This window comes from Coccinella septempunctata, chromosome 7 (genome assembly GCF_907165205.1).
Source record: "Coccinella septempunctata chromosome 7, icCocSept1.1, whole genome shotgun sequence".
Lineage (NCBI taxonomy): Eukaryota > Metazoa > Arthropoda > Insecta > Coleoptera > Coccinellidae > Coccinella > Coccinella septempunctata.
The window spans coordinates 1968708-1995875 of record NC_058195.1 but is presented as its reverse complement, the minus strand read 5'-3'; the positions used below and the strand labels follow the sequence as shown (position 1 = coordinate 1995875).

Here is a 27168-nt window from a genome sequence, read left to right as displayed (position 1 = left end):
CTGGTCACATTTTCACCATGAAATCATTCTGACAAAAGCCTGCATTTCCCCATTACCCAAAGAATAGTTCTGTTTATCAAATCCGCTCAACTGCGAACCCCCCAGGTCAGCGCCAGAACCGCCAGTTCCCTACGCCGATAGTAAACAGTTAGCCGAAGTTCCTCCCTAACACGGTCCCCGAATCGCAACATAACTTTTCCATTTGGCGAAGTTCGTGCATACTTGATACTTGGCCCGATAGTGTTCTCCATTAAGCTTTTAAAACGGGCACAGAAATTATTATTATCTCGCCGAAAACTATTATCCGCTCCTTGTTTGAAGTTGCTATTAGGGCTTTATCAGTTCCGCACGGTTTGGTTCCGTTTGTGTGTGACGCTCCAGTTTGGCCTGGTGTTTGTGGTTTGTCCCCTGATCAATTCGACCGCGTTCAACGTCTTACAGTTGGTGTCGACAACAGTGGTGGAGAAAATGATCGAAAGATTGTCTCATTCGCAGTTTAGTTATAGGCTTTGGTCTGTGGAACTTCTTGTTCTCTACTTTTAACTGAGATTATCAATGTAGCTTGGGGGCTGGGGGAGACAAGTACCCAAAGCTGTCTACGGGTTTGAAGAGTCAGAAATTGATCTTGTGTAGGAGTGGTAGATCCTGAGCGTCCACTACTCGATCTTTTGGTCACGTAACTAATATTTTCTCCCCAAATGACATCGAAAGAGGCTTCTTAATTGCACCTGACAGGCTTCAGAGCTGTATTTATCTACCCTGTTGAAAAAAGTTGCAATTTTATAGGTATTAATTCAATCTGCCTCTGATAGTAGACGTCAGATGGCCGAATAAGTTATCAACAACTGACAAACAATCAACAACAAATGTCAGAACCTCAAAAACTCAGGTGAAATGTATATATTTTAAAGAAAAAAAATACAATTATGATAAACGATTAGAACGCATAGTACATAAATCTATCGGTGACGTGACATAGAGAGTTATTTACACTCATACCTTATGCTTTTATTGAAGCCCTATACGGTGAGTCTTTGACTTTTACAAGGAAGACGTGGCTGATATCTTGTGTTCGAAAAAGATCCATCAAATAAATAAAAAACTACATTCTACAATTCATTTCATTCGATGAAGCAGTTTGTGAGATAGAGCTAAAAATAACATACAACAATAACGATTCTGAAAAAATGATAAAGGAAAAAAGTGTTTCTTTTGACCTGAAGAATCTGCTGTCAAAATATTCGTACGAATCAAACACTTTGTTTCAAAAGATACTGAATGAAGAAAAACAGTTTTCGTTAATTGTATTTTCAAACCGTCTGGTGGAAACTGGTGGTAATTCCTTCGAAACATCCTTTACTTCACACATAATCCTTCAAACGACGACAACCTTCTCCACGACTTCATTGCGGCTCACATAAAACGCCCCCACAAAAACCGACCGGCCGACTTATGACAAATGGACTGCATTTCTCTGAATGATTTCATCCACGACAGCTGCTCCCCAAAACTCCTCCACTATCTCCGTGGGCGTGTACGGAATTGAAGTGAAAGCGCACCCTAAAGCACTCAATTTGGATACGTTTGGACAGTTATAACTAATATCGGCCGGGACCGCACAAAAGTTTTTTCGTTTTATCCTTTTAGTGGGTTTAATATTGAATAAGTGGGTAATTTGTATACGCCCGAAACGGTAGGTCGGACGTACTGTTAGAGCTTCTTGAGTGCGTCATATTTCTGGCCGAAGTGGAATTGACGTCTGCCACTGAGGGCTTAGTGGCGCGGATATTTTGGGTGCCTTCGAGAGACTTGACCGAATTCTTTTTCCTTTGTGGTTAATCTGACTCAGGCGCAGGAGTGGTCTGATATGAATGAGGGAAATTCTGATTGGCCGTATCTACGAAAAATAGTACACAATCGTTTGAAATTTTTCGAGGGTCCAATTTTGACACTTGTATCTCCCAGAAAAATCAACGTAGATCTAAATGTGATACATATTCTGAAAGAGCAACTGTTCTAGTAATGAATCTGAGAATTTCATCCATCTAGGTGCAACCATTCGGTCTTGACGAATTTTTAACTGAACCCAACTTTTTCAGGATTTTTCAAAGGTCAGCTTTCGAGTCGTTTATCTCCCAATAAAAGTGACCGTAGATGGAAATGTGATACATATTCTGAAAGAGCAACTCTTCTAGTGATAAATATGAAAATTTCATCCATCTAGGTGCATCCATTCGGTCTTGACGAATTTTTATCTGAACCCAGTTTTTTCAGGATTTTTCGAAGGTCAGCTTTCGAGTCGTTTATCTCCCAATAATAGTGACCGTAGATGGAAATGTGATACATATTCTGAAAGAGCAACTCTTCTAGTAATAAACCTGAGAATTTCATCCACCTAGGTGCAACCATTCGGTCTTGACGAATTTTTAACTGAACCCAATTTTTTCAGGATTTTTCGAAGGTCAGCTTTCGAGTCATTTATCTCTCAATAAAGGTATCCGTAGATGGAAATGTGATACATATTCTGAAAGAGCAACTCTTCTAGTGATAAATCTGAGAATTTCATCCATCTAGGAGCAACCTTTTGGTCTTGACCAATTTTTAACTGACCCCACCTTTTTTTGCATCAAAGTTCATGGTCACTAGATATTGCCTGATTTGATGGCAGCTATGCACTTCGAATAACACGCCATTTCCCATGAAATTCTTCAGGAAATTGAAATCTGGATTAAGTGGATCCTCCTCCGTTCATCCCTTAACGATCCGGGTGTCCGAATCTTCGTGGAAGGGTGATCCTCCCCCACCGTAATGTCGATCGCGAAAATGAGCAATTCCGAATTTTTAATGAGTCTTATCGTCATTAATTTCGAATTTGAAATTCAAATGCAATTCAATTCGGCCGGAGGGACGTCACCAAATACCGTTTCAATTATCTTTGAGACGCCCGGATGAATTAAAGGAGCGGTTTTGCTGCCTCGTAGGATTCGGCACATCGGTCATCCCTTCGGTGGGTATTATTGTCTTTTAGAGGCCCATTTCGGCAAGGATGAGGGAAGATGGGAAAAAGAAAGGAAAATATTTTTATTCGAGGTTTTATGCCCGTAGCTTCTCAAGTTTGATTACTCCAATTGGAATGGTTGTCTTCGATAGGAATCTCTGGATGTCATACTTTATGGAAGGCATTCAGATAAGGTTTTACGTTTTATTCCTCAATTTTTGAACTTCAACCGAGTCGTTTATCAATGCAAGCTGTAAGATTCAAATCGATCCGACCTTGGAAAAACGTAAATGTTGAAGATACACGGTGAAAAACGATCTTAGAGGCAAGACATACAGTTTGCACTTTAATCAAATGTAGAGAGGTGTAAGTTTGCCTATCACAATCTCACAAAATATGGTACTCGTGAATAAATGTCTTAATTGATAGAAACGACACCCTTAAGAATGTATATTTTGCTTTCATACCCCACAGTTGTGAGCGTCTTCGAAATGATTTGAAAATGCTGGAATCATTTTGTAACCTGCGCATTCGCCATATTGCTACTAAGAACTTTTGGTTTATATTCGAAGTAGATCATCCAAAATTAGTCGAACGAAGTTGATCTTTCCCATTCCCGTAATAATTTCAGCTTTACTCAACATCCAGCAATTCACATTCGCAACCTCTGGCCCAAAAACACTCCACAAACAACCAATTAAAACTTACAATTACAGACATCAAACGGTTTTGGTTGAATGGGAACATAGAGTTAGAATTAGAATTCAGTTATAACGGATGCTTGTTAGTCCTTCTGTTGTTGCTTTCTGAAGATCGCATTAAATTCACTGAGGTATATTCCACTATAGTGATAGAGTTAGAGGTCGATGTAGTGTGGATCATATTAAAAATTCTGAGATTTTTCTCAGTTATGTCCCTGAACACACTGAGGTTTAGCAAAGGAACAAAACTCGTGATCTAGTTGAAGTGAATCCACTGCTCGAAAGAAAAATCGGACGAAAAGAAATCTCGGACTGAAAGCCCTGCTCCCAAAACTCCTTGCCAATCCCACTAACTCCCGCTCTAAATGACAATAATTTCCTCAAGGGACAAATATATCTCGGCGTTCTCCGTTCTTTTTCTTTCGTGCTGATTCAGAAGATTTTCAGGTTTAGAAATCATCCTGGTTAGTGTTCAAGTAAGTAATACACATTTTATACGTTTCTTTCGCTTGAATGACTGAAAATGCTGAAAAAATATGAAGAATTAAATGAAAATTCTCGTTAGTATTTTATCTCCCACATCCTGTGAGATGTTCAATTTTCAGCAGGTCCTATTTCTGAACGCGTCCTACTTTCTCGGTCTGATCCCACCCAATAGACGATATAATTGACGTCTAAGAACGGCCGCGATCACGTATCTACAAATTGCATCCGAGTCGAAGGGCCAATTCGCAAAATTACTACGATCCCGTTTGATGGCTTCGCGTCTCCACGAAAATGGATAGGAATATACGTGGGAGAAAAATGTGGGGCTTGGTTCTTCGCTATTTTTAGAAAGGAGGCCTAGATCTTGTTAGGGAGGCGACGAATTGGGCTTAGCAATCACCATGAGTTAGATTAGATTGGATATTTAAGATAGTATGAGCTTCAGGGTCTTCATAAGTTATCATGTTCCTCACAATAGTATCGACGTTCACTTTCACGGCACTGGAAATGCTTGGCAAAGACCCAAAAATGGAAGATCACTTGCTGCAATGACAGTAGGGGGCCGCTTCTAACTCTTTCTGCGGGAAAAAGCCCCTCAGCACTTGCAGAATGACATGACAACGTCAAAAAACGTTTCCATGCAGTCAATCTAACATTGAGAAGCGTTTCACTCGCTCGCGAACACATGCGTGAAAGATTAGGGTGAGCAAGGGAGTAGATACTCTGGTGAAATTGATGGCGATACGTACTAGTCCAGATTTGGCCGTTTTTCTGACATGCTCACGCCTATAAAGTTTGATTCGGTAGCAGGAGTAAAAACTGCTGGAGAAAACCAAGGTTCTTCACATCTAGCCTCCAAGATACTTCGACCTAAATCCAATCGAATACGAATAACAAAGATCCCTTGATACTCACAGACCATAGCCGGAAACAGCTCTGATCTTTCACCACAGCTTTGGCAACAAATTGATTATATTCTCACTTTTCTTGGGGGAACCTGTTGAGCAGTTATTAATATTCGTGCTCGTGTAGATTGAACTTTGTAGTGAGGGCAAATAAGTCTTTAAATTCTTTGTCTTTTGGTAAAATTTTATATTTCCAAATGTTTTATTCGTTTTTGTTGATGTGTTCACACAACTTAATCTGATGTCGTAATTTTTCAGGATAGCTTAGTTATCGTAGTTACTCTAATTGTTTAAAAACTTGCTGATTATTGATTTGGTGATTCATTCTATTTTTTTTACAAATGTTTTCAAAGTTATCAACATTCTTGATATATCTTGAGGGAGTATAGTAAGGCGGATGTTCTTCCTCATTGGTCTGGGAGAAACAAAGTTTCGCAAATCTCCTGCGATCATTCTTGGACCAACAATCCACCTGATTTATTCCCGGAAGTTACAAAAACTTTCAATTTACCCCTCCGATCGATTCGAAAGAAATTAGAAGGTGAGAAGCTGATACGCTATCTGCTCAGATGTATGGCCGTACTTTCTCAACTTCTCTCCTACACTACTCCAATCCACTTAGACAGTTAGACTTTTTATCAGGTCCCAATAATTAATTAGCTCAAACATGGGAAGCGGGGGTAAAATGAAACAGATGGAAGATCCGAATCGGAGAGAAGAATCAACTCGAGACTAATATAATTTATACGTAACTGATTTCTTGTGATTAGAACTCGCTCAAAGAGTGACGGTATTCCTTTAATCAAATGAACAAAGGAGGGTCCATCATTAATTAATTCGTTAGGATTTTACAGGAAGGCAGGGATTGTTCGGGAATTCGACGTTATGTTTTCATCTTGATGGCCTATTTGGAAGTTTTGAAGTGCAAATTTTCTCATTTATAATCCACCATTTCGGAGAAGGAGCTGTGTTGCTCTGACGAGGTCAAATGAGACCGTTACCATGGTCAGCATCTGCTCTTCTTCGATGGAACAAAACCTTATAGTGGTCCTGGCGCTAGCAAATTGGATAGTTCAATTCACATCGGCGGGTGGTATTCATGTGAATCCTTATTATTGTCGAGCAGTTCGAATAATTGGGAAGCTTCATAAATACTAGGGCTAAGTTTGACTTGGAAACACACAACCATATCAATTCGGCATCACGGGCATTCTGGAAGCTAAAGGACAGAGTGTTTCAAAATCACGATCTCAATCTGAAGACCAAGACAGCTGTTTACGAAGCAGTGGTCCTCCCAACGCTTCTTTACGGAAGCTAAAGCTGGACTCCCTACAGGCGACATATTAAACAGCTTGAACAAACGCAACAACGTCATCTAAGACAGATGATGCACATCAGATGGTTCCACAAAGTTTCAAATGCTGAAGTCTTGCAGCGCGCGAGTTATACAACAATTGAGACTCAAGTAACGAAGGCCGGACTCAGATGGAGCGGCCACATCCTGAGGATGCAAGACACAAGACTCCCCAAAATAGCTCTGTATGGCGAATTCATAGAGAGAGCTCGGAAACCAGGAGGCCAGTATAAGCGGTTTAAGGATATATTGTATAAATCCCTGAAATCAGTTGATGCCAATCATAACCGGGAAAACTACCGTTAGACAGATGACAGTGGAGGTCTTTGGTACACAGTTGTAATGGATACTCGAGAAGAATACAGGCGTCGGCCAGATCCGGTTGGTGACTATCCATGCCCGGAGTGTGGAAGGATCTGTAGGTCATGGTTGGGTCTCTGCAGTCACAGGAGGGCACACAGTAGCTCTAAGAAATTATAAGATTGATCACACCGATAGTTTTCGTTTTTTTAGATTGATTCTCGGTAACGGGATACAGCAATGAATAAATGAATATTCATTGCCTACCTGTTAAGGGGTGAGAATCTCAATTGTATTTCATATGTGCCTCTTCACCAGAGGCACAAAGGACAACCTGTAGGGGATAACACCTTTACCACGTAGCCCTTCGATACATACCTACCCCACTTAGTTCATTGATGCACTAATAGAAGGCCAACTTGTATCGAATCCCCCGGGATAGGGGTAGTTCAGTCCGACAACCGTCAGAGGGCGCCTCGAGAGCCGTCGCCCCTTTCGCAGGTCGGTCCTTTCCCTAATTTGACACGTCCGTCGAGATTAAATCGTGTTTGTGATATATAACGGCCCATTTTACCTTGTTATTCAATATTAACTTTGTGCTGTCGCGGGTAGTTCGGTGGGTCGCCCAAGTCTGCGGGCGCGCACCTGAGCATCGGCCCGGATTTTAATGAAGTAATAAATTCTCGTGGGTCGCCTTCTTCTGTCGTCTGGTCTCGGTGGCTAAAGGACGGATTGCCCCGATAATTTGTCGGTATTAATTGTTGTTTGTTTATCTGGGATTTCTTGGGGTTCGGCTTCCGGCACCCGGACTCTGAGGGATTGTCCGTTTTTGCCGAGGTTTTTGCTCGTTTATTCCCTGGTACGGGAGGTTTCGCCTAGATGACTTGAAATCCTTGAATTTTGAGACGAGTTTGGTCCTTGGAGCTAGGATTTCAAATTTTCGGAGTTGTAGGGTTGAAGTCGTCGATGGGTTAGATAAATCCGCTGAATCGGAGTTGTAGGTATCTAATATTTCTTCAACATTTTCCATTTTTTATGTGAAAACTTGAATATTCGATAGATTTCTTGCGAAAATGATTGATTTTGGAGAGTTGCAAGATGGCGAATGCGCCAGGTGCAAATATCCGTATGCATGCAGATTTCTGCACGCCATTCAGTGTCGTGCAACTATCGTAGATCTAAATGTGATACATATTCTGAAAGAGCAACTCTTCTAGTAAGAAATCTGAGAATTTCATCCATTTTGGCACAACCGTTCGATCTTGAGGAAGTTTCAACTGACCCCATCTTTTCGGGCATTTTTTGAAGGTCAACTTGCGAGTAGTTTATCTTCCAAGAAAATAATCGCAGATCTAAATGTGATACATATTCTGAAAAAGCAGCTATTCTGGACATAAATCTGAAAATTTCATAAATCTCGGCACAAGCGTTCGGTCTTCGGAAGTTCGGAAGTTTCAGCTGACCCCATCTTTTCGGGAAATTTTCGATGGTCAACTTTCGAGTGGAATGAATATCTTCCAAGAAAATCATCGCAGATCTAAATGTGATACATATCCAGAAAGAGCAACTCTTCTAGTAATAAATCAGAGAATTTCGGCACAACTGTTCGGTCTTGACCCTTGAGGAAGTATTAACTGAAATTTCATCCAGCTGAAATAGGCTTCGTTAAAAACCTGACGGTAAAAACCGGACGGTGTCATAGGTGCCTTAGAATAAAGATTACCCACAAATAGTGGCTCATCAAGTATAGACAAATGAAAACAGTTTGTTCTCTCATACAGCAACTAGAATTATATGGAGACTCAGCCTCCCATTCCTTCTTCAATGAGCAGTATTTTGAACTTGAAACAGATCACACGATTTTCACTAAATGAGTTTTTAAATCACGACACGTGTTTCGCTATCACAATAGTATCTTCAGGAGGGTGAGTGTAAACGTATCGTGGTTTAAAAGCTCATTTTGTGAAAATCGTATAATCTGTTTAGAGTCCATTTATGGATTTTCATCAAGTATGGGCGACATCAATTCAATATAAGCAGCATTTTCTTGTGTCCTTCATTATACTCTCATTATAACATCATTAGTTGTGATACTAGGTGAAAAACCACCAAATATTTCGTTACTCAGTACTCACGAAAGGTGTATCAAATGAGTGCTAATCATACAATCTCCGGCCTCATCGAGACGTACGTGAGCAATGAATAATACTCCAGATGTATGCAAAATTCCGCGTACTCGCCTGTCCGGAACCTAATCCGACGGAGTTTCATGTATATTTATGATCAGTTAACCCGGATTTATTCAAATCGGACGGGTAGAATTCATATCATTACAATATGTAAATGCTGTAACCGCTGAAACAGCGTTACCGATCAAAGTTGGCCGTATCCGCTCACAACCGATCGCGTATGTTATGGACTCCTCTCGTCGGGCCATATTTATGTATATTTTATGTAGAACGCGGGTGCGTGAATCTGTCGCCGTCCGGAATTGACGTACGGTTCCGGCAGTGAGAGTGGATTGTCTGAAAAGCGAACTGACGGACCCTCACCAGCGGTATACAATCGAATTCTTGTTAGTCGACAGAGAAAACGTTTTAAATTTTTCAATTATTCGATGTGATGAAAAAGGGTTAGCTGAGATTGCGGTACAGTTCGTATCGGAACAACCAGAAGATGTCTTCTGAATCTGGCAGATTTGCATCTTCTCTGTCTTGAAATTACTTCTCGTCTTGATCTTTTCTTGAAGTCTTCAAGAACTTGGCAACCCCTAATTTCTAGATCAAGACAGGATGAAGGAATTTAGGTACTCTACACTATTCACGGGGAAACAGAGTTTTCTTACTGAGGTTCCAATATTTTCGGGCAAGAAATCGCCTCCTGCATTTTTGCAGCGTCCTCAGTGAACACCCTGTATATTTCGATCATTCGGAGAGGAACCTAAGTGATTTCTCATTCTTTAAATCCATCGACCAAGAACACAATGAGACTACGCCACTCCGATCGTGTAGCATTTCCATCCCCGATCAGAATTTCCTTCTGGGTAAACTAATCTCTCGAAAAACACGAGAGCGGTCTTGTTCGCCGAAATTTCATCATCTCCCCGCTCGCATCTCCCGCATCCGCATTCACGATTGAAGCTGTGGGGGTCAGAGGTTCGTCTCTATATCGATTGTCCCTTCGAATCTTCGAGACGCTACCGCCTCCTTAAAAGGAGGCACGTAAGGACCTACATCTACCGCTGATAAGATCGTCCGACTGGGGACATCTGCGGAATTCGAAAACGTGAACGTTCGATGGAGGAATTGCCAGTGGGGCACTAGCAATTCGACATATTTCAGGGCGTTGTCAATGGAGTCGTGCCACACAAAAATCTGTGCGAAGGAAATATGTAGGATCTCCGAATGAAACATACAACTATTCAAACTGGCAAATAATTTTTCCTAAACCATAGGTTTTGTGAGGAAGACTCTCCTATGGATGCTAGGGCAGGGTGGTATTGAAGGAAACTTACGAAAAGGCAGCAAGGTTATCTCCTCTTTTGTGGGCTTGGCGAAGACCAATACAGAACATCAATGGAAGGGGAGCACCTGGAGGAACTCTCCTGGAATTGCATGGGCAAGAAAATTCTCCTATCTACACCAAGAAGCTCCTGAAACTGAGCTTCTGATCCTGACAGGACTCTGTCGGTACAAACGTCTTTTGTAACGTAGGGGGAAGTCAGCAGATATGACCTGCAAGCTCTGTGGATGAACACAAATGAACTTGTCCAGAACTGACAGGCCTACGGAGCATATATTGAAGCCAGTCCTGGATCGTCACAGGTAAAAGCTTCTAAGGACGTCATCGGATTTGTAAGTACCATTGACGATCTCCTCAGGAGCAGATGAATAAGGTGGCAGAACGAAAGATCCAAATGGTCGCAGTTCTAGGCTCTATATAAATGATTCGATGGAAGGTTGAAATATCATGGAGAGGACACGTTTGAAAGAACACTCATCAGGAAAAATCACGTAGTTCTTTAGTCGTGTGACATTGGCTATGAGAAGTGTAAGAACAAGCTGGAGTTCTGATGGCTCTTGCCATCTTCTATCACGAATAACTGTCGCATTTTTTTCCTTCCCGATCCTTCGGCAATAACTGATCGACTCCTCCCTGTGACACAATTCTGTCGAACTGCTCCGAGAGCTGCACTCTCGTCCCCCGTCTGCCTTAATGCGATAACAAGAATCGTTATTCCGAACTAGGCTCCCAGGTCTATCGAATCGAACGCTTTCACGACTAGGCGGGACGTTGTTCCCGACCCCGAGGACATGGTCGCTCCACCTTGTCCCGACGATGCTACAACCGCACATCGCCGGCAGATCGGTGTACTCGACGAGAGAATGGGATTTCCTCATTCTTTCCAATTTCCGGACCCCGGAGGAGGGAGAATTCTTTCGGTGTATCGGGAGACAGAGGTGGAGCAGCCATCTCGGCTGGTTGTTAGAGGTGTAGCTGTTCAGAATACCCAGGTCAGCGTCGAGTACATTGAGAAAATGGTCTGTTTCTTTCGCTGGCCATGGCTTTGAAGAAAAGTCAATAGTTTTTTGACACAGAAAGAATCTAGACCTTCATTATTATTATTCAAACTGGGGTCGTTGTGGCTCGGTTAGAACTGCGACCATGTAGATCTTTTGTTCTCTACCCTACTCATTCATAGGAACCCAAGGAGTTGATAACACCGACAACATCCTTAGCAGCTTTTGCAGTTACCTCGTGAGTATCCAGGACCGGTTTCCTCATATGGGTGGTTCTTAGGTCCGCCAGCTCTGGACACTTGCATACGATGTGTTCAGCTGTTTCTGCTACTGATCCAAAAAGCCTACAAATCTCATTTGCTGACTCAGCAGTCCCACCAACACCTGGAGCTCAGCTAGTGACAGCTTCAGCAGTTTTCTGGTGTAGGTCGCTGAAATCATCACGAATTTCTTCGACTGAGTAAATCCAGGAGTGTTTCTCCAGAGGGTTATTCTGTTGTTCAGCTCCCATTGTTGAACCGCTGCCCCATATTGGTATTTTCCAAGTCTACTCAGGTCCAGCAGGTGTTAACCTTGATGCTCTTTTTGCAAGTTAATCGGCTTTTTCATTTCCTTCAACACCACAATGCCCTGGTACCCATAGTAAAGTCACTTTGTTGTCTCTGGCCAGTTGCCTTATGGTATTACGGCACTCCCATGTCAGCAAAGATCCCTGGCAGTGTGATTCCAGGGACCTCAGCGTGTCCAGGCTGTCTGTGGTGATACATGCGCTTCTTTGAGGTTCATTTTAAGACACTCCTGAGCGCATACGTAAACAGCCTGTGTCTCGGTCTGTGAAATAGATGGTTCACTTCCCAGGGCTTCAGAGACAGCTTTCTGGTATATGTCGGTGAAATCATTACGAATTTCTTTGACTGAGTGAGTCCAGGAGTGTTTCTCCAGTGGGTTATTCTGTTGTTCAACTCCCATTGTTGGACCATTGCCTAATATTGGTCTTTTCAAAGCCCATAGAAAGGCTCAGGTTCAGCAGGTTCTAACCTCGATACTTTTCTCACAAGTTCATCGGCTTTTTCATTTCCTTCAACACCACAATGCCCTGGTACTCATAGTAGCGTCACTCGATTGCCTCTGGCCAGTTGCTTTATGGTAATACGGCACTCTTATGTCAGCAGAGGTCCCTGGTAGTGGGTATCTAGACCTTATCTGGTTACAGAAATGCTATTTAGATTCAAACTTTCAAGGAGTGGTCTTTCGCAAATCTGACGATACTGGAAACGCTGATATCATTGGCTGGTTCATAGCTATTCGACTTTAGCAGAGATGTCTATTGTTTTTGAAATGTTGAACTGCACCATGTTTTGTTAGTATGGGTATATTTCTGTTCCTGAGTCTTCAGTTAAGAAATTTGTTTGTATACTGATGAAGATGGTTCTGGCATTGATGCACAAAGAAACCGCAGATAATATGGCACAGATTGTAAACTGTAGTTATCAAGGAGGCTGGCATTGCGTCCTTAAGATCAATTGTGCCCCTATCAGAGCTGAGATTGCCACATTATCTTCTACTGCTGGCCTTCTTTCTTTTCCTCCTTCTTGCTCTGTGAGGAATTCAGTCAGGAGTCCCAGACCATCTTAGAATATATGATATGAGATCTATGGCTGATAATTGCTTTAGGAATGGCTGTTTTCCCGAATTCGTGCTAAGGTTCTGGTGCCTTCACAATATTTGAAACCACATATTTGTTACTCCACTTTATAAAATCAAATATGCAATTAGCTATAACGAATGTAACCTCATTGATGTCACAAAAACCAGGTTTGGTGTTCTCACCTTAGCAAATCGATGAAAAACACAGGATGGGTGTTTTTTTCTTCGAGAAACAATGCGCGTTTTATACTCGTATGGCGTTCTAATCATTCGAGAGTTACCCCTAAAATTCGCTCGTCTTTCACTACCGAAATCCGAACCATCAGATAATCTCCACGGTAACAAACACCGTCGTTCAGGGGTAGCCTTCGATTAGGAAGAAAAAGGCCATTTCGAGCTTCCTAAGTGTTGGTTTTATGGCTTCTGGATGCGAACCTCGTAGTCGGGGACTTCATTTTTTAAATAAACTCTAATTTAAGAGAATTATAGGGGTGGGACGTGCCCTCAGACTGAGAATTTTATCGGTTTCGTGCTACCCGAGGTCCGATAACTCAAAATTTGCGAACTATAAAGAGGAACCGGTGAAAAATGGGAACGGACGAAGTCGTTGGGGGAAGAAACTCGAATTTTATCGATAAATTATTTGACCGGGGCTATTTTGAGCATCTGATAAGGTTTTTTCTTCGATTATGGGTTCATAAAAACAGATGGCGTCAACTTTTGAATTATGGTGACTTTGTCCATGTAGGTTCGAACCTAACTGAAGAATAGCCAACCCTAAGTTGCATGTCGAGAGTTATTTTTTTATATTTTTCATTTATCTAGTTATTTAACATCCTATTTCCATCTTCCATTGTTCGGATCTGTCCGGTAGAGCGATAAAAATGTTAATCAAACGTTTGATCGTAGAGGAAAGAGAACGAAACAACGAATTAACAGACGCTTACGATAATTAGACAGAAGAGGGGAAAACCCTTTCAACAATTGAAATCGGAGTCCTTGTGTTGGTATCCGACCCAAAACGGCCAAAAAATGTGTCCGACCCGATGGAACAATGTGTTTCGTAATTCGAGTAGTAATCAGGGAAAATTTTAATTATAAAAGCTTTGTCAGGTCGAGAGATTGAACGTGGGAAAGAACAAAAGGGCCGGCATTTCCATTCTGAGTCACTGGCGTACGTGGAAACATCGACTCTGCTGGCAGACAATTCTGGGATCGTTTGACTGTTGTTTCCATGTTGAGAACACGGTTCATTATCATCCCTTTTGAAATATCTGACTCCCCAGAGACGAAATTATGAAATGAACTAATTAAAAAAAAAACAATTCGAACAACGATGTATACATGGTCACAGGTTGAGTCTTTGACTCGTACAAATATTCTAACAGTAGATTCTTGGGGTCAAAAGAACCACTTTCTTCCTTTACCATTTTTTCCGAATCGGCACGGTTCAAAAGATACAGGCTGTTGAAATACGATAAAAAAAATTATTTCTAGTTCTATCTCACAAACGGTTTCATCGAATGAAATAAATCTCGGAATATAGTTTTCAATTTGTTTGATGAATCTTTTTAGAACACAAGATATCACCCACGTCTTTCAGTTTTCTCATTATGACCGTTACGTACCATAAAAACACCAAAAATTCAAAGAAGTCTTGAAACTACGTTGGACGCTATCTCATGAATATTTGAACGTTTTGCGAAATAAAAGTATTCCTCATATTTTCTCGTATGATGCGCCATTTTCGAGTAATTTGATGTTCCAAAATTGAAGAGTATCTGTGAAATTTGAAAAATTTGGGTACTTTGGCTGAATACAACTCTGTTTGAAAGATCCACAGACGTGTAGTGTCACAGGTTCATCTAGTTTTTCTTATGGTAATTTTTTTTTCCACGGTTGGCACTGCGGATTATGAAAACTTTGAATGGGTATTTGAGTTAGTTGTCAATATAAACAAGGTGTTTTCAAAGATTATAAACAAATAGTATCTTGTTCTAGGGAGTTTGCCCTCCTGAAAATAGTCTAGGATGAACCAACATCAAGTATAAGATTCATATCAAAAGTAGTTGAAGTAAGAGATGGTACTGTCTATATAATATTATAGAAAAAGCACAATCATTAGAATTGCAAGATTATTCTCCAAAAAGAGCTCTGTTAAAAGAAGAATCACTGTCAAAACACCCTGTATATTGTATCATGAAACTCTAAAAGCGTTTTATGTGTATTTTCCTGATTGTTCGAACACTATGAAAAAAATTCTACACCAATATCTAAATTTAAAATTTCGAACAGGGTTCCTGGTACGCCACTGGCATCGATATATATCCCGGACAATCGCATCGCCCGAGGCCTTTTCATTGGAACAATAGCGGTTAAAATTCGTGGCTTCTTTCCATTTGTATCGTTATTATTTATCTAACTGGATGTCAGTTTCATACCTCTTTCATTACCATGGACCGGGGGTATATTTCACTTTTATAGAAAGGCAAGAGAGAGGGACCGTCCCGGCGTCGACGACGTCGACGTCGGTCTTTGGAGCAGACGTTTGATATCTGGTCGCTTTTGATCTCGCAATAAGGAGGACGGGGGATAATTTCGATCGTGTGTGTGGAGTTATTCTTGGGAAAGTTTCAACGCAGTCTGAAACTGAATGTACAGGCTATGCAGGCAAAAATACAGGAGGAAATTGATATTTCGTAGAGAAAATAGGGTCAAACATAGTGGATAAATCAAGGTTTTCATACATCCTTTACGGTTTTTCTGAAAAACAATACAGAGACTTATATCAGTCATGTCTTTGTATGACGAGTACTATAAATAGAAAATGGTCAATTGTTGCGTTGTCCGGTCCTGGCACTCCTCGTACAAATTAAAGGAATGTTTGCCTCGTGTTAGGCCCACTTCACACCAGTACCCGTTTAATACCACTCTTGTCAGAGTGACAAGAACACAAAGCGTTTGATGTTCTGCTCAGCTTCTCTTATTTATAGAAGCTATTTCGGACGTCTTTATGTCTTCATCGATTTTTTTTCTACTAATAGCAATCGATATATTTATTCAGATGAAAACCGAGAACAACTCTACTTGTCATTATTTGTAGGTAGATTTATGCGTCCGAAAAATAGATTAGAAATAAACGAGGCTTCAACAAACGAACGATTTCTTCTGTCAGAAATGAACAGTCCTTTTGTTAAACTCATTGATTTTAAATTTCTACTTTTTTGTATCAAATATCTTCGAATTGCCACCCTGTACGCAAATGAGTTGGCCATATTGTATTTTTGACTGGTAGAATAATGATTTATCCTGCACATATCCTATTGAGGATCTTCAAAGTAAATATCCTCTGGATTGATTGACTGATCTTCATCATTCCCCCATGAACCTCCTCCAGTTCCTTCTAATCCTTCGAAAATCCTCATTACGAGTCTGTCCATCGTCAGAGCTGAAAAGAACCTCATTGACATGTCCCTCGTGTCCGTCTGTTCGGTTCACAGCTTTCATATAGGAAAAGATCTTAAGAATCGGCTAGCTCGTTAACGATATCGATTTCTTTAACAAAGCCCAAGTGTTCACTATGACGTTATTTCCTGTTTCTATTCCCTTGTTAGAAATCGCACTTTGTCAGTGTTTCCCTGTTTATTGCCATCTTTAATGTGCGTTAAAATCTCTTTGATCCGACTGGTTGACTTGTCGTTTCATTTTTACGAAACAACTAGGGCGTAGTTTACGACCTAGAGTCACTGAAAGTGCCTCATAATAAACATACGATATTTTGGATTGATTTGCCTTTCTATAAATTCATGCAGGCACTATCAATAACTGTCTTAATTCTTCTACATTCTTCATTACTTTTTGACGATTGAAATTGCAGACTGCAGAATTGGTGGTAATTCATGGATCAGATAAGCCAGTGGCAAAAGAAAGAAAGCTGAATTTCAAATTCGGGAAATGTGAATGCACCGAAAAATATACCGGAATTTATAACCGTACAATCAGCGACAGATAAAGTTATAAATTACCACGTATTACTGACATTTCCGGAGCGGTAGTGGGAACGTCCAAATAAAATTTTCATTACAACGCAAAAGCTATAAATGGGTCGTAACAATAACATTTGAAATATACACGACCGTATAATTTGCATTCGGTCACATACGTATGTGCGAAATATAACATATTTCGAATTGTCAATCGATATTGAATTCCAATAGACATTAATAACGAGCAGATAACGTTTTGGCGAAATCGTTATGATTTTTTTTTAACCCCGACACAGTGGTTCGGTGCATGGAAACTTGATCATCCATGCATCATTATTCGTCGAATTCAAATAGTGGCGATTAGCGAATCAATATGTATTTGATCGTAAAAACCTTATACAGCGAATAGTAACGCCGAGCAATTGCTTATACGGACTGTTCAGAATAAACTGCTCGTCAAATGTCAAGGGTATGGAATTTATTCATGTTTTCTAGTCAGAAAACCTGATTTCCCTTTGAAATGAGTATTTATGGTGAGTTTATGGAGAGTTACCTAGAACTACGACATGTTTGAATAGTCAGGTTAGGTTCAGAATTAAATTTGAAGTGTGCAACCGGGCATAAAAGTCATTATCATTTAGAACTCAGAACACTGATATAATAAAATTGAAAAAACGTCATCAAAACGTCAATACCAGATATGATTGATGCGATATCGAAAGGCCTGTAACAAATAACAATATATTCCGTTATTCAACTCAATATAGCCTGGAATTTGACCCAATAACGTCAACATAACAGTCGCCCCAAAATGATTCAATTATTAGTGAATGCATCATCGTGCCAGGGCCTCTTCAGTATTATTCATATATGTACACTCGAAACCTGTCATCCAGAAATGAATAATAGGGAACAAAATGTATTTGAACCACCCAAAACGCACAATGGATTCGCCTCTTGCGGAAAATGAATCATTTCATACGCGTTAGTACGCCATTTTGTCCCCTCGTAAATTGATTGTAGCGTTGGATCGGATCAAATATCTGTGTTCACTGAAAGTTCGTCGGTAATTTGCAGGTTATCCCAAAAAAAAAATCGAGTATGTTTCGAAGAAAAGAAACAATTGGAAAGTATAAATATTTGGCTGATATTTTTATATTTTCGCTATCACAGTAGCATTTCCTTCGAATTGAGAGAAATGAAGATCTTCTATCGAAAGTTACAGCCTTCGAACCATTACCCCAAGAGTCGTTGCTTTTTCGCTTGTACCATTTTCAGAAGTTTATTATTGCAACTTTATAATATTCAAAAGGGGTTCTGTTGGCTTTGGAACATCCTGTATTCAGGATTAAACTCTTTCAAGCTTCTTTTAATCACGATTTATGAAACCTAAGAGCATTTCCTTACAATTTTCTCCATTCCAGATTGCCTCCACCTCCAACTGTACAGAGACTCCAAAGACCGCTACAAGCAGGGCCAGACGAAGGCATCCCTCTCCCTAGAACACTTCCTCGGCCTTGAATCCGGCTTTACCCTAGACAAAGAATCCCACACGGTGGCCATATTGTGCCAGGATGTCGTCGTGGTGCTCGCTTTCGACAACAGAGAGCGCCTCATGCAGTGGCAGGTCAAGCTCAGCTCCCACCTGGGTGACGGTCCTCACTTCCTGGTGCTCATCTCCTCCGCCCCTCCAAAATCCAGGATACCCCAGGGTCCCGCAAGGCTGCACGTCCAAGAGAGAGGGTTCTGCTTAACGACGGGCGTACCTCCTAGGATATCCGGCCAGTGGCTGATCAGCAACCTCAGGAGGTACGGGGTGGTGGAGGGAAGGTTCTGCTTCGAGGGAGGGTCTAGGTGCGGCAAGGGGGAGGGGTTGCACGTGTTGTTGACGGATCAGGGGGACGAGATCACGAGCACGCTGAAGGTGGCAGCGACTGGCAGTTTGCACAACTCCAGGAGGAGGCCTGTGTCGAGGAATATGTCTGGTGAGTTCAGTTACGATGTTTTTATGGTTTTTCTTCATTGCTTTTCCTTTTTTGAAGTGTGAAGCCTTAAATTTACTCCAGGTCTTTCGAACTGGAGCATTTGAACTCTCTTTCTTCGTCTTTGGACGTCGTATCTTCCTCAGATTATTTTCCGAACCTGCATTTTCAAAGCCACTAGTTATATGTCTCTTCTCCTCTCTGAATTTGTTTTTTCAGTCATGGACAGCCCCCGTCGACCGGCGATACGGAGCGACGGACGCGCCGTGTTAGATTTGAGCGAAGGTTCCATGATGTCCAGAGCGGATTCGCCATACACGGATCTGGAGAGTAACTACGGCTGTGGTGATAGTATATCGAATGACGGATGGGGTCCGCCCCCCATCGAGAGGTGCATGAGCTGTATCAGCAAACTCGGAGCCTTGTCCAGATCCTCGACGGCCACGGTACCCATGGGTCTGACGCCTTTCTGGGAGCATACCTGCGACGGGCACTCCATCAGCAGCGGTTCCGACAGCAGCGGATGGAGTCAGACGATAACCAGGCCGCCGGCCAGGCCTCCCAAACCCGGATGTACCAGCCCGTGCAAGGGGGCCCCGAGCCAGCCGAGCTATGATAACTACGACGTGCCCAAAATACCATATCCAGTGGTGAGTATGGATTTTTTCAATGAGCGAGAACTCGCACGGCATAACTACTCAATAAAGAGAGATGCGGAAACGGTATGTCCCTCATGTACTGAAAATCTCGTCGATAGAATGTTTTTACCGTGGCTTATAGGTACATAGGTGTTGGAATAAGCTTCAGATTTGATGGAGGCCTGCTATCACGCAACTTCAATATGCAGGCGACTGAGCACTTATCGCTAGCAGCCCAGAGAATCTTCAAATAATGTTGAACACCTATAAACATAGGTATATACAAAGCTCTAGGCCTTGGACTCAATATTGACGAAACCAAAATCCTGGTGAGTCCGCCAGAAGACCTTCAAACAGATAGCCTGGAGGATGAAACTCTAGAACAGGTCGAGCAGTTCGAATACTTGGGAAGCTTCATAAATACTACGGCTAAGCTGAACACGGAAATACACAACCGTATCAATCCAGCACCACGGGCATTCTGGAGGCTAAAGGACAGAGTGTTTCGAAATCACTACCTCAATCTGAAGACCAAGACAGCTGTTTACAGAGCAGTCGTCCTCCCAACCCTTTTTTATGGAAGCGAAAGCTGGACTCCCTACAGGCGACATATTAAACAGCTTGAACAAACGCAACAACGTCATCTAAGACAAATAATGTACATCAGATGGTTCCACAAAGTTCCAAATGCAGAAGTCTTGCAGCGCGAGAGCTGTTTAACAATTGAGACTCAAGTATTGAAGGCCCCACTCAGATGGAGCGGCCAGATTCTCAGGCTGCAAGACACAAGACTCCCCAAAATAGCTCTGTATGGCGAATTCAAAGAGGGAGCTCGGAAACCAGGAGGCCAGTATAAGCGGTTCAAGGATATACTGCACCAATTCCTAAAATCAGTTAATGCCAATCATTACTGGGAATAACTAGCTTTAGACAGATCACAGTGGAGGTCTTTAGTCCACAGTTGTAATGGAGACTCGAGAAGAATACAGCGGCGGCCAGATCTGGTTGGTGACTATCCATGCCCGGAGTGTGGAAGGATCTGTAGGTCACCGTTGGGTCTCTTCAGTCACAGGAGAGCTTACAGTAGCAAGTAGCCCTAAGAAATTATAAATTTGATGGCACCGATCGTCTTTTTGTGGATTTATTCTTAGCAACGAGTTTCTGCAATGAATGAATGAACAAGCGAATAAAAAAGCGGTTATCTTCAAATTCAGGATGTTTTTCATGGCGCTACGTCTTTTTTTAGAACTGAAAAAGGGATGTTAACGGTTTCCAACGATATCCCCTTCAAAATCTACTATATATAGTCTTCTACTAAGTGCGAAGACCATTGTTCTCAGTCATTTTCTCTCTTGTTCCAGGAATCCAAGAGCGACGAGCACTACGATACCCCAAGAAAGCTCAAGGAATGTATATTTGATACTGTACAGAAACCATGCGGCTGCATCGTCCGCATCCGTCAACCGGAGGCGGGAAAACAGCCGGAACGCCAGCCAGAACGGCAACAGGAAAAACAGCCTGACCGACCCTGCGTATGCCAACGCCTCATGTCCTGTTGGACCGCCACCGAAGACGTCCACGCCCTTTACGCCACCGTAGACAAGAGCAAGAAATGCCACCGAACCCAACCAACGGCCAGTTCGGCCAACTACGCTAACCTAACGCCCACCAACGAAACAATCGAACATCCGCCAGAGAAGAGTCAATCAACGATCGCTGCCACAAACTACGAAAATATGGAATTTGCTCAAACCCTTCAACTGTACGAGAACTCCAAGGAGATCCAGGACAAATGCAGGGATCTCTGCGAGAAATGCGGACACGCTCAAGAGGACTACCTCATGATGGAGCCATCCAACAACAAACCCGCTCAGCCACACCCGGGCTACCTCCCAATGTCCCCTGCGGTCAAGCAGCGTTTGGAGAAAGTCTTGTCTAATAGTAATCCGAATTTAGGACCAGCCTTAGATCGCACCAACAAACCGTCTGGGTCTTCCATGTTCCAAGCGAACATCTATCAACGAAAACAAATACTAGACTACACGGACAACCTACAACGAAAGAGATCGAACTCTGCGGATTCCTCCAGTAGATGCGAGGAACCTGAAATGTCTTCGCCCACGCCGCCAACCACCTGCCAGTGCAGCCAGCAGATAGCGGTCAGGAGATCCTCTTCCGTGCCCTGCAAATCCAACAGGGACTCGTCCAGTTCCAACGATTCAGGTGTCTTCGAGCTGCCTCGTAAAGTTCAGCTGTGCCCAACCACCCTTCCTAGACGTTCCAAGTCGTCGGATCCCCTCAGGGATCTTAGTTTTCAATTCAACAAGACTGATGGTAAATCTGCCAGTGCCGAGGCCGAGGTTCCTGTCTGTCCTTCGGGATCGACCAGTAGCGGGACGTCGGACATGTCCGATTACTTCGAGACTCTTTCCTTGTCTTCGCACAGCTCCAGCGAGGCGCCTCCTCCTAGCTGCACGCTGAGACCTAGGTCGGGTAACGAATATCTGAGTCTGCAGAGGTTGATAGCTCCTGTCCCGGAGGAGAGGCAAAACTAGTCCGTTTTATTATAAGCAATAAACTTAAACTAGCGTTTAGTACATTATATTTACAGAATATTAAAATTATGTATGTAATCTTTTCTGTATAAAGGTATTTACTTTATAAATAAATTATTATAATATGATTACTGGGTTTCCATTACCTTCCCATTATCCCATCATTATCTCAATGCCTGGATAAGGTAGATTTGATGAAGAAGATTAGAAACAAGTAGGCTCAAGCTCTGACGTTTCTGAGACTTCATATTCACTGGGTCAATCATTAATACAACATAAAAAATATAATGAAAATAAAAAACAGCGATATGTAAGTAGAAGATTTTTATATCCACCCTGAAAACCATTAAAGAACTGGCTTCAGAAGTGGGTTGAGTGGTGTTTTGCCTTCAAGCTCAAACAAATTCGAGAATAGTAAGTAAAAGAATGTGGCAAACGAGAGTTGGTACAAGAAAAGAATGTTCGATATATGAGATAAGCAAAAGTGTAGGTATAAAATACAAATATTAAGAGATATTCCCAAAAAAGAGATTCATTACACATACATACAGCAAAAAATTTCATCTCGACGCATGTCATTTAGAATAGGTTTGAACAGAGTCAAGACAGCTGTTATTGGAGGTGCCACCATTTTTTAAGAAGGATTAAAGGCATGCGCCAAAATTCTAAGCTCTCAGTGTAGACATGTAGGAAAGTAGCGCATCCAGAGTCTGAGTTTAGGGAAAGGGTACTGGCAAGTTTTTGGGGACCCCAATAACTGTACATTCTACAGGGTGAGTCTTTGACTCGTACAAATAATTTAAGATTCTTGGGATCAAGAGAAACACTTTTTTCCCTTACCATTTTTTTCCGTATCGGTTTCAAAAGATATAGGATGTTGAAAAATCATTAAAAAAAATGATATTTTTGTTTTATCTCACAAACAGATTCATCGAATTAAATTCAACTAAGTTAGACGCTTTCTAATAAATATTTTTTTGTAAAATAAGAATTTCATCATATTTTCTCGTATAATGCGCCGTTTTCGAGTAATTTGATGTTCAAAATTCAAAAAGTATCTGGATTTTGAAATATTGGTTACCTTGGCTGAATACAACCCTGCTTAAATGATCCACATATGTGTAGTGTCACAGATTTAGCTAGTTATTCTAAAGGTTTGTTTTTTCAGGGGTGACACTTAAAAAAGCTATATCTTTTTATCAGGACCCAATCGGAAAAAATGGTATTAGAAAAAAGTGTTACTTTTGACCTCAAAAATCGACTGTTCAAATATTTGTACGAGTCAGAGTGGTGATTAATACTAGCTCACCCAGCTTCAGTGAGGAAAACTCTTTTTTGGGGGTAAATTCAGCCCTGTGTACCCCTGAGTGGATACGCCCCTGATGTAGAAAAACAATAGCTTGCTATTTTGGGCCAAGGAAGCTTTCTTAGCTTCCTAGATTCCCTTCAGTCTTGTGAAATAACGTGCTTTCAATGAATTATAGAAAAAAAAACTCAAGTGCGAGTTTAACTTCAATGAATTCTGAATGAGGCTTCATTTCATTCATTAATCGTCATCTAATAATTTCTCCACTTCATTTTCTTGTGAACCGAAAGTATTTCCTGGAAAAACTGGGTGTTGTCATTCTACATTGTACGTAGACTTTGATTTTTCGAGTACATTCGGAAACATAACGTTATTTTTCGGTGAATAAAATTGCATAAGTAAGAAAAATTTCATCAAAATGGAGGGAATATGCTACTATTACAACGAAATAAAACGAAACAGCCATAAAGGATTTACGACGGTTCATGTTTCAAATTTTTTCCAGCTTATGGAATTGGTATGAACTCCTATTGTTCGGAATTCTTCCATTTCAAATCTTTCGGTCTACTCGATGCTAGACGTTGTTCCTGTGATTGGGCATTTTCCGAATAACTCGTTTTTTCATCTATTTCAGCAATGAAGAACTCATTATCTCGGTGCGTTATAAGTACAGCCAAATTGCGATCAAAGCTTCTCATTCTGTTCACATACATGTAACGCCACAATATCACTATACTGTATACATTTCCCGGGAATATAATCGGCTCACATAATAAGGAACATAGTTATTGCGATGCTCAAAGACTTTCTCACAGGCTAAAATGCAAAACACCCCCATCCCATTTATGCAAATCCTTTCGAAATTACCATAGCAAAAGGCGGTTGCAGGATAAACATAATTATTAATTTGTCAGTACTTGCTCTTTGCTGTTGCTGTACCCATCCTCACTACCACACCGAATGGGAGTTCTTTGAGGGGAATCATTTTTCGTTTGAAAAATACAAGGTCTTAAATACGTAGTCGTCTAATTCAGTTATGCAGATTATGCCGCCAAGCAGATATGCTCCACGGATCAGGAAATGACTGAACGAAAAAACTCAAATAAGTCTACGACACCCCCATTCAAAACCTTAAATTTTTCCATAAAAATGAAGACTTAAAAAAGTTCAGAGCATGCAATTTGAAAAAATCGAGTTATTGACTATTTCAAAATCAATTTCGAAAAATTGTGGGTGTCTTTCAGATGCTCCAGTTTGAAAGCAGAACGAATTTCAAAGCTTTCAGATTTCAACAGTTCAAAAAAAAACCTCATATTCATCCAATTCTGGCTCCAAAAACGTTCCAGTACAATTCAGCTGGTGATTTACAGTTTTCTTTCTTCTACAAACCTCGCCAGCAGTCCTCCACAAATCCATTAATATCTTGCAGATGGATTAACCTCGCCAGCCTCCTTTGCAGAAGCAGGCTTGGCTCACTTGATTACGAATGCACCCCATCCGCTGGATAATTAATACCTAACTCGCGAGATATTGGGCATCCTACTCACCTACGCCCTCCACCCCCATTAGGGAGTTTGTTCCGCCTCGACATCACTGAGCAAGTTTGTCTCCGCGATATCAGAGAGCCTTAATTACCTCCCTTTTTTGACCCCATTACTTGTGGAATCGATTATCCCACATTACGAAGTCTGAAGTTGATGCAGAACTCATCCTTGGACTTCCTACTGTTACTGCTAGTATTTTCTACAGGAACAGTCACAAACCACTGGCGAAAAATATCCAAGATGGCGAAGCTATCATCCCCCTTGATCCAATGCGATGAAAAATTCAAGTACAAGTCTGATTCCACATCTGGTTCAACCTGAACTATCCCCATTATGCTCCATTTAATCCCACAGTATCGTTAAGCCGAAAACGAATACTCCGATACATAATTCATACAAAACGAGGGGGCTAGTTCAAAGAGTTGAGAACCCTCCACTTGTCACAGCCACGTTGTTTATTCGGACGCGAAAAAAACCCGAACCGACGGCGTCAAACGCTCATTTTTCGCGCGAGAAAGGGATGTCGCGTCCACTTAACCCCACAATAATTTCCGGACTTTGCCGGTCTGGAAATAATTCGTCCATCATTAATAAAACGGAAATGTTAAAATGTCCGACCGATTATGAAGTTCGTGCTCGCGATGTGATAAATCACGCGTCAGAGGGCGCCACCGGAGTTTGGAACATAAAGGACACATTCTCCGGTGAGGCATTGTAGTTGAGGACCCGGTGATTCCGAAGAATGAAGGGAGTATTGATAGAGCACAGCCTCCTTACAAAGAATCGAGTCAGAGAAAACATCATGGAAATTAAAAATAATAATAATGTGGACTCAAAGATTAAAAGTCTTGAAAAAACACAGTGCATAACGATTTTTCAACCCCTATCTAGTAGTTACCTGTTTTTTTCACTGAACAGTAATTAAGAAATACGTGAATCTGCCCCACAGAGATCATTTCACATCCCAGTCTACTCTATTCATTCATTTTTCGATCAAAGTAGATCAAAGCAAGCTGCTATCCACCTATTCCCTGAAAGGTATGTAATTTTACCCGTAATATAGGGAGCGACGACAACCAGCAATCTCCTGGAACTTTATAGACGTAAACCAATTAATTGCAAACTGTTTCGCGTAACAAAAGCACCCCTGATCTGAAGTAATAAGTACCTTGCTACTTAAAACCCTACTACGATGTAACAACGTAGGTTGAGAGATAGGGTTGGTATTAAATCGTTATATTATAGGTATATGAGGGATGAAACACGACACTGAGTTAATGAATGAATTCGACAACAGAGAATATACAGGGACACTTGAGAAAAACAACTAATGGGAACTCGGGGACGAGGATAAGCTACGATTTGAGAAAAGAAACGGCAAAGAAAAGAGAAAGTACAACATGGCAAACAAAAGATCAATGGGTCAAACAACTTACCCAAAAATAAACAATGTAACATTCAAGGAACAGAGTGAGAATGAAAAATTCAGAATCTACACAGACAAAGACGACCACTTAATAATATTGGTCACAATTGCGACCAACTCAAACTGCCCGCATGGTGTCGCCAGCGACTGGGACAATAAACGCCTAACAAACTCGTGTCAGGCAACCCTTCACGATCTTACAGTACGATTAAGCCAGTCCCAGCAGTTTTTCTTTCATTTTCAACTTTCAAACTTCAGAAGTAGATGGCTTACATCTAATCAGACTCATTTATTCATAATATGAATGAGATCGAAAGACACATCGTGAGTCTCGACGTAATGCTAATCCCTGCTTTCACTTCCCCAGATTCTGGAAATACAGAGCACATGCATGCGCGACAACCCAGGTAACATCCACTTATTCTCAACTAAATTTCCTTAATCGCTTCTTGAGCACCTTTTAATTAATTTCCCGCTGATGTTCTTTTAATTATTTTGCAGTGTCATCCTGGAATTAACCCTGCACATTGTGTTTTCCCTTTTCTCATCACACTCCAACAGAGAAAGCCTGCCAATGAATTTATGGAAACGATAAGTTTTAAGACAATTGGCAAGTTAGAGAAACTTTTTTCTCATTAAGATTCTACTTTCACTCACTATTTTTCTCTGGGTAATTTCGAGTTGCATTTCTCTCGCTTCTCGTTCGTTTGAAATCAAGCAAATGGTGAAGCATCCTCAGATGCAATTTGATTGTGTAATCTCGATACCGAAGGCAGTGAGGAATTCGAGAGGTTAACAGACACAACTTCCCCATTGTCAG

At 41.4% G+C, this 27168-nt stretch overlaps 1 protein-coding gene across 1 annotated transcript in view; it reads left to right on the top strand.

Annotated features, from left to right (window-relative positions):
• The window catches only part of LOC123316550, a 152686-nt gene extending 130486 nt beyond the window's left edge, over positions 1 to 22200 (top strand). Inside the window, exons 3-5 of the mRNA XM_044902678.1 lie at positions 18322 to 18882; positions 19099 to 19529; positions 20879 to 22200. Of these exons, the coding sequence (XP_044758613.1) occupies positions 18322 to 18882; positions 19099 to 19529; positions 20879 to 22072 (2186 nt within the window). The 3' untranslated portion in view covers positions 22073 to 22200. The remainder of the gene's footprint in view (positions 1 to 18321; positions 18883 to 19098; positions 19530 to 20878) is intronic.
• Positions 22201 to 27168: the final 4968 nt, after the last annotated feature.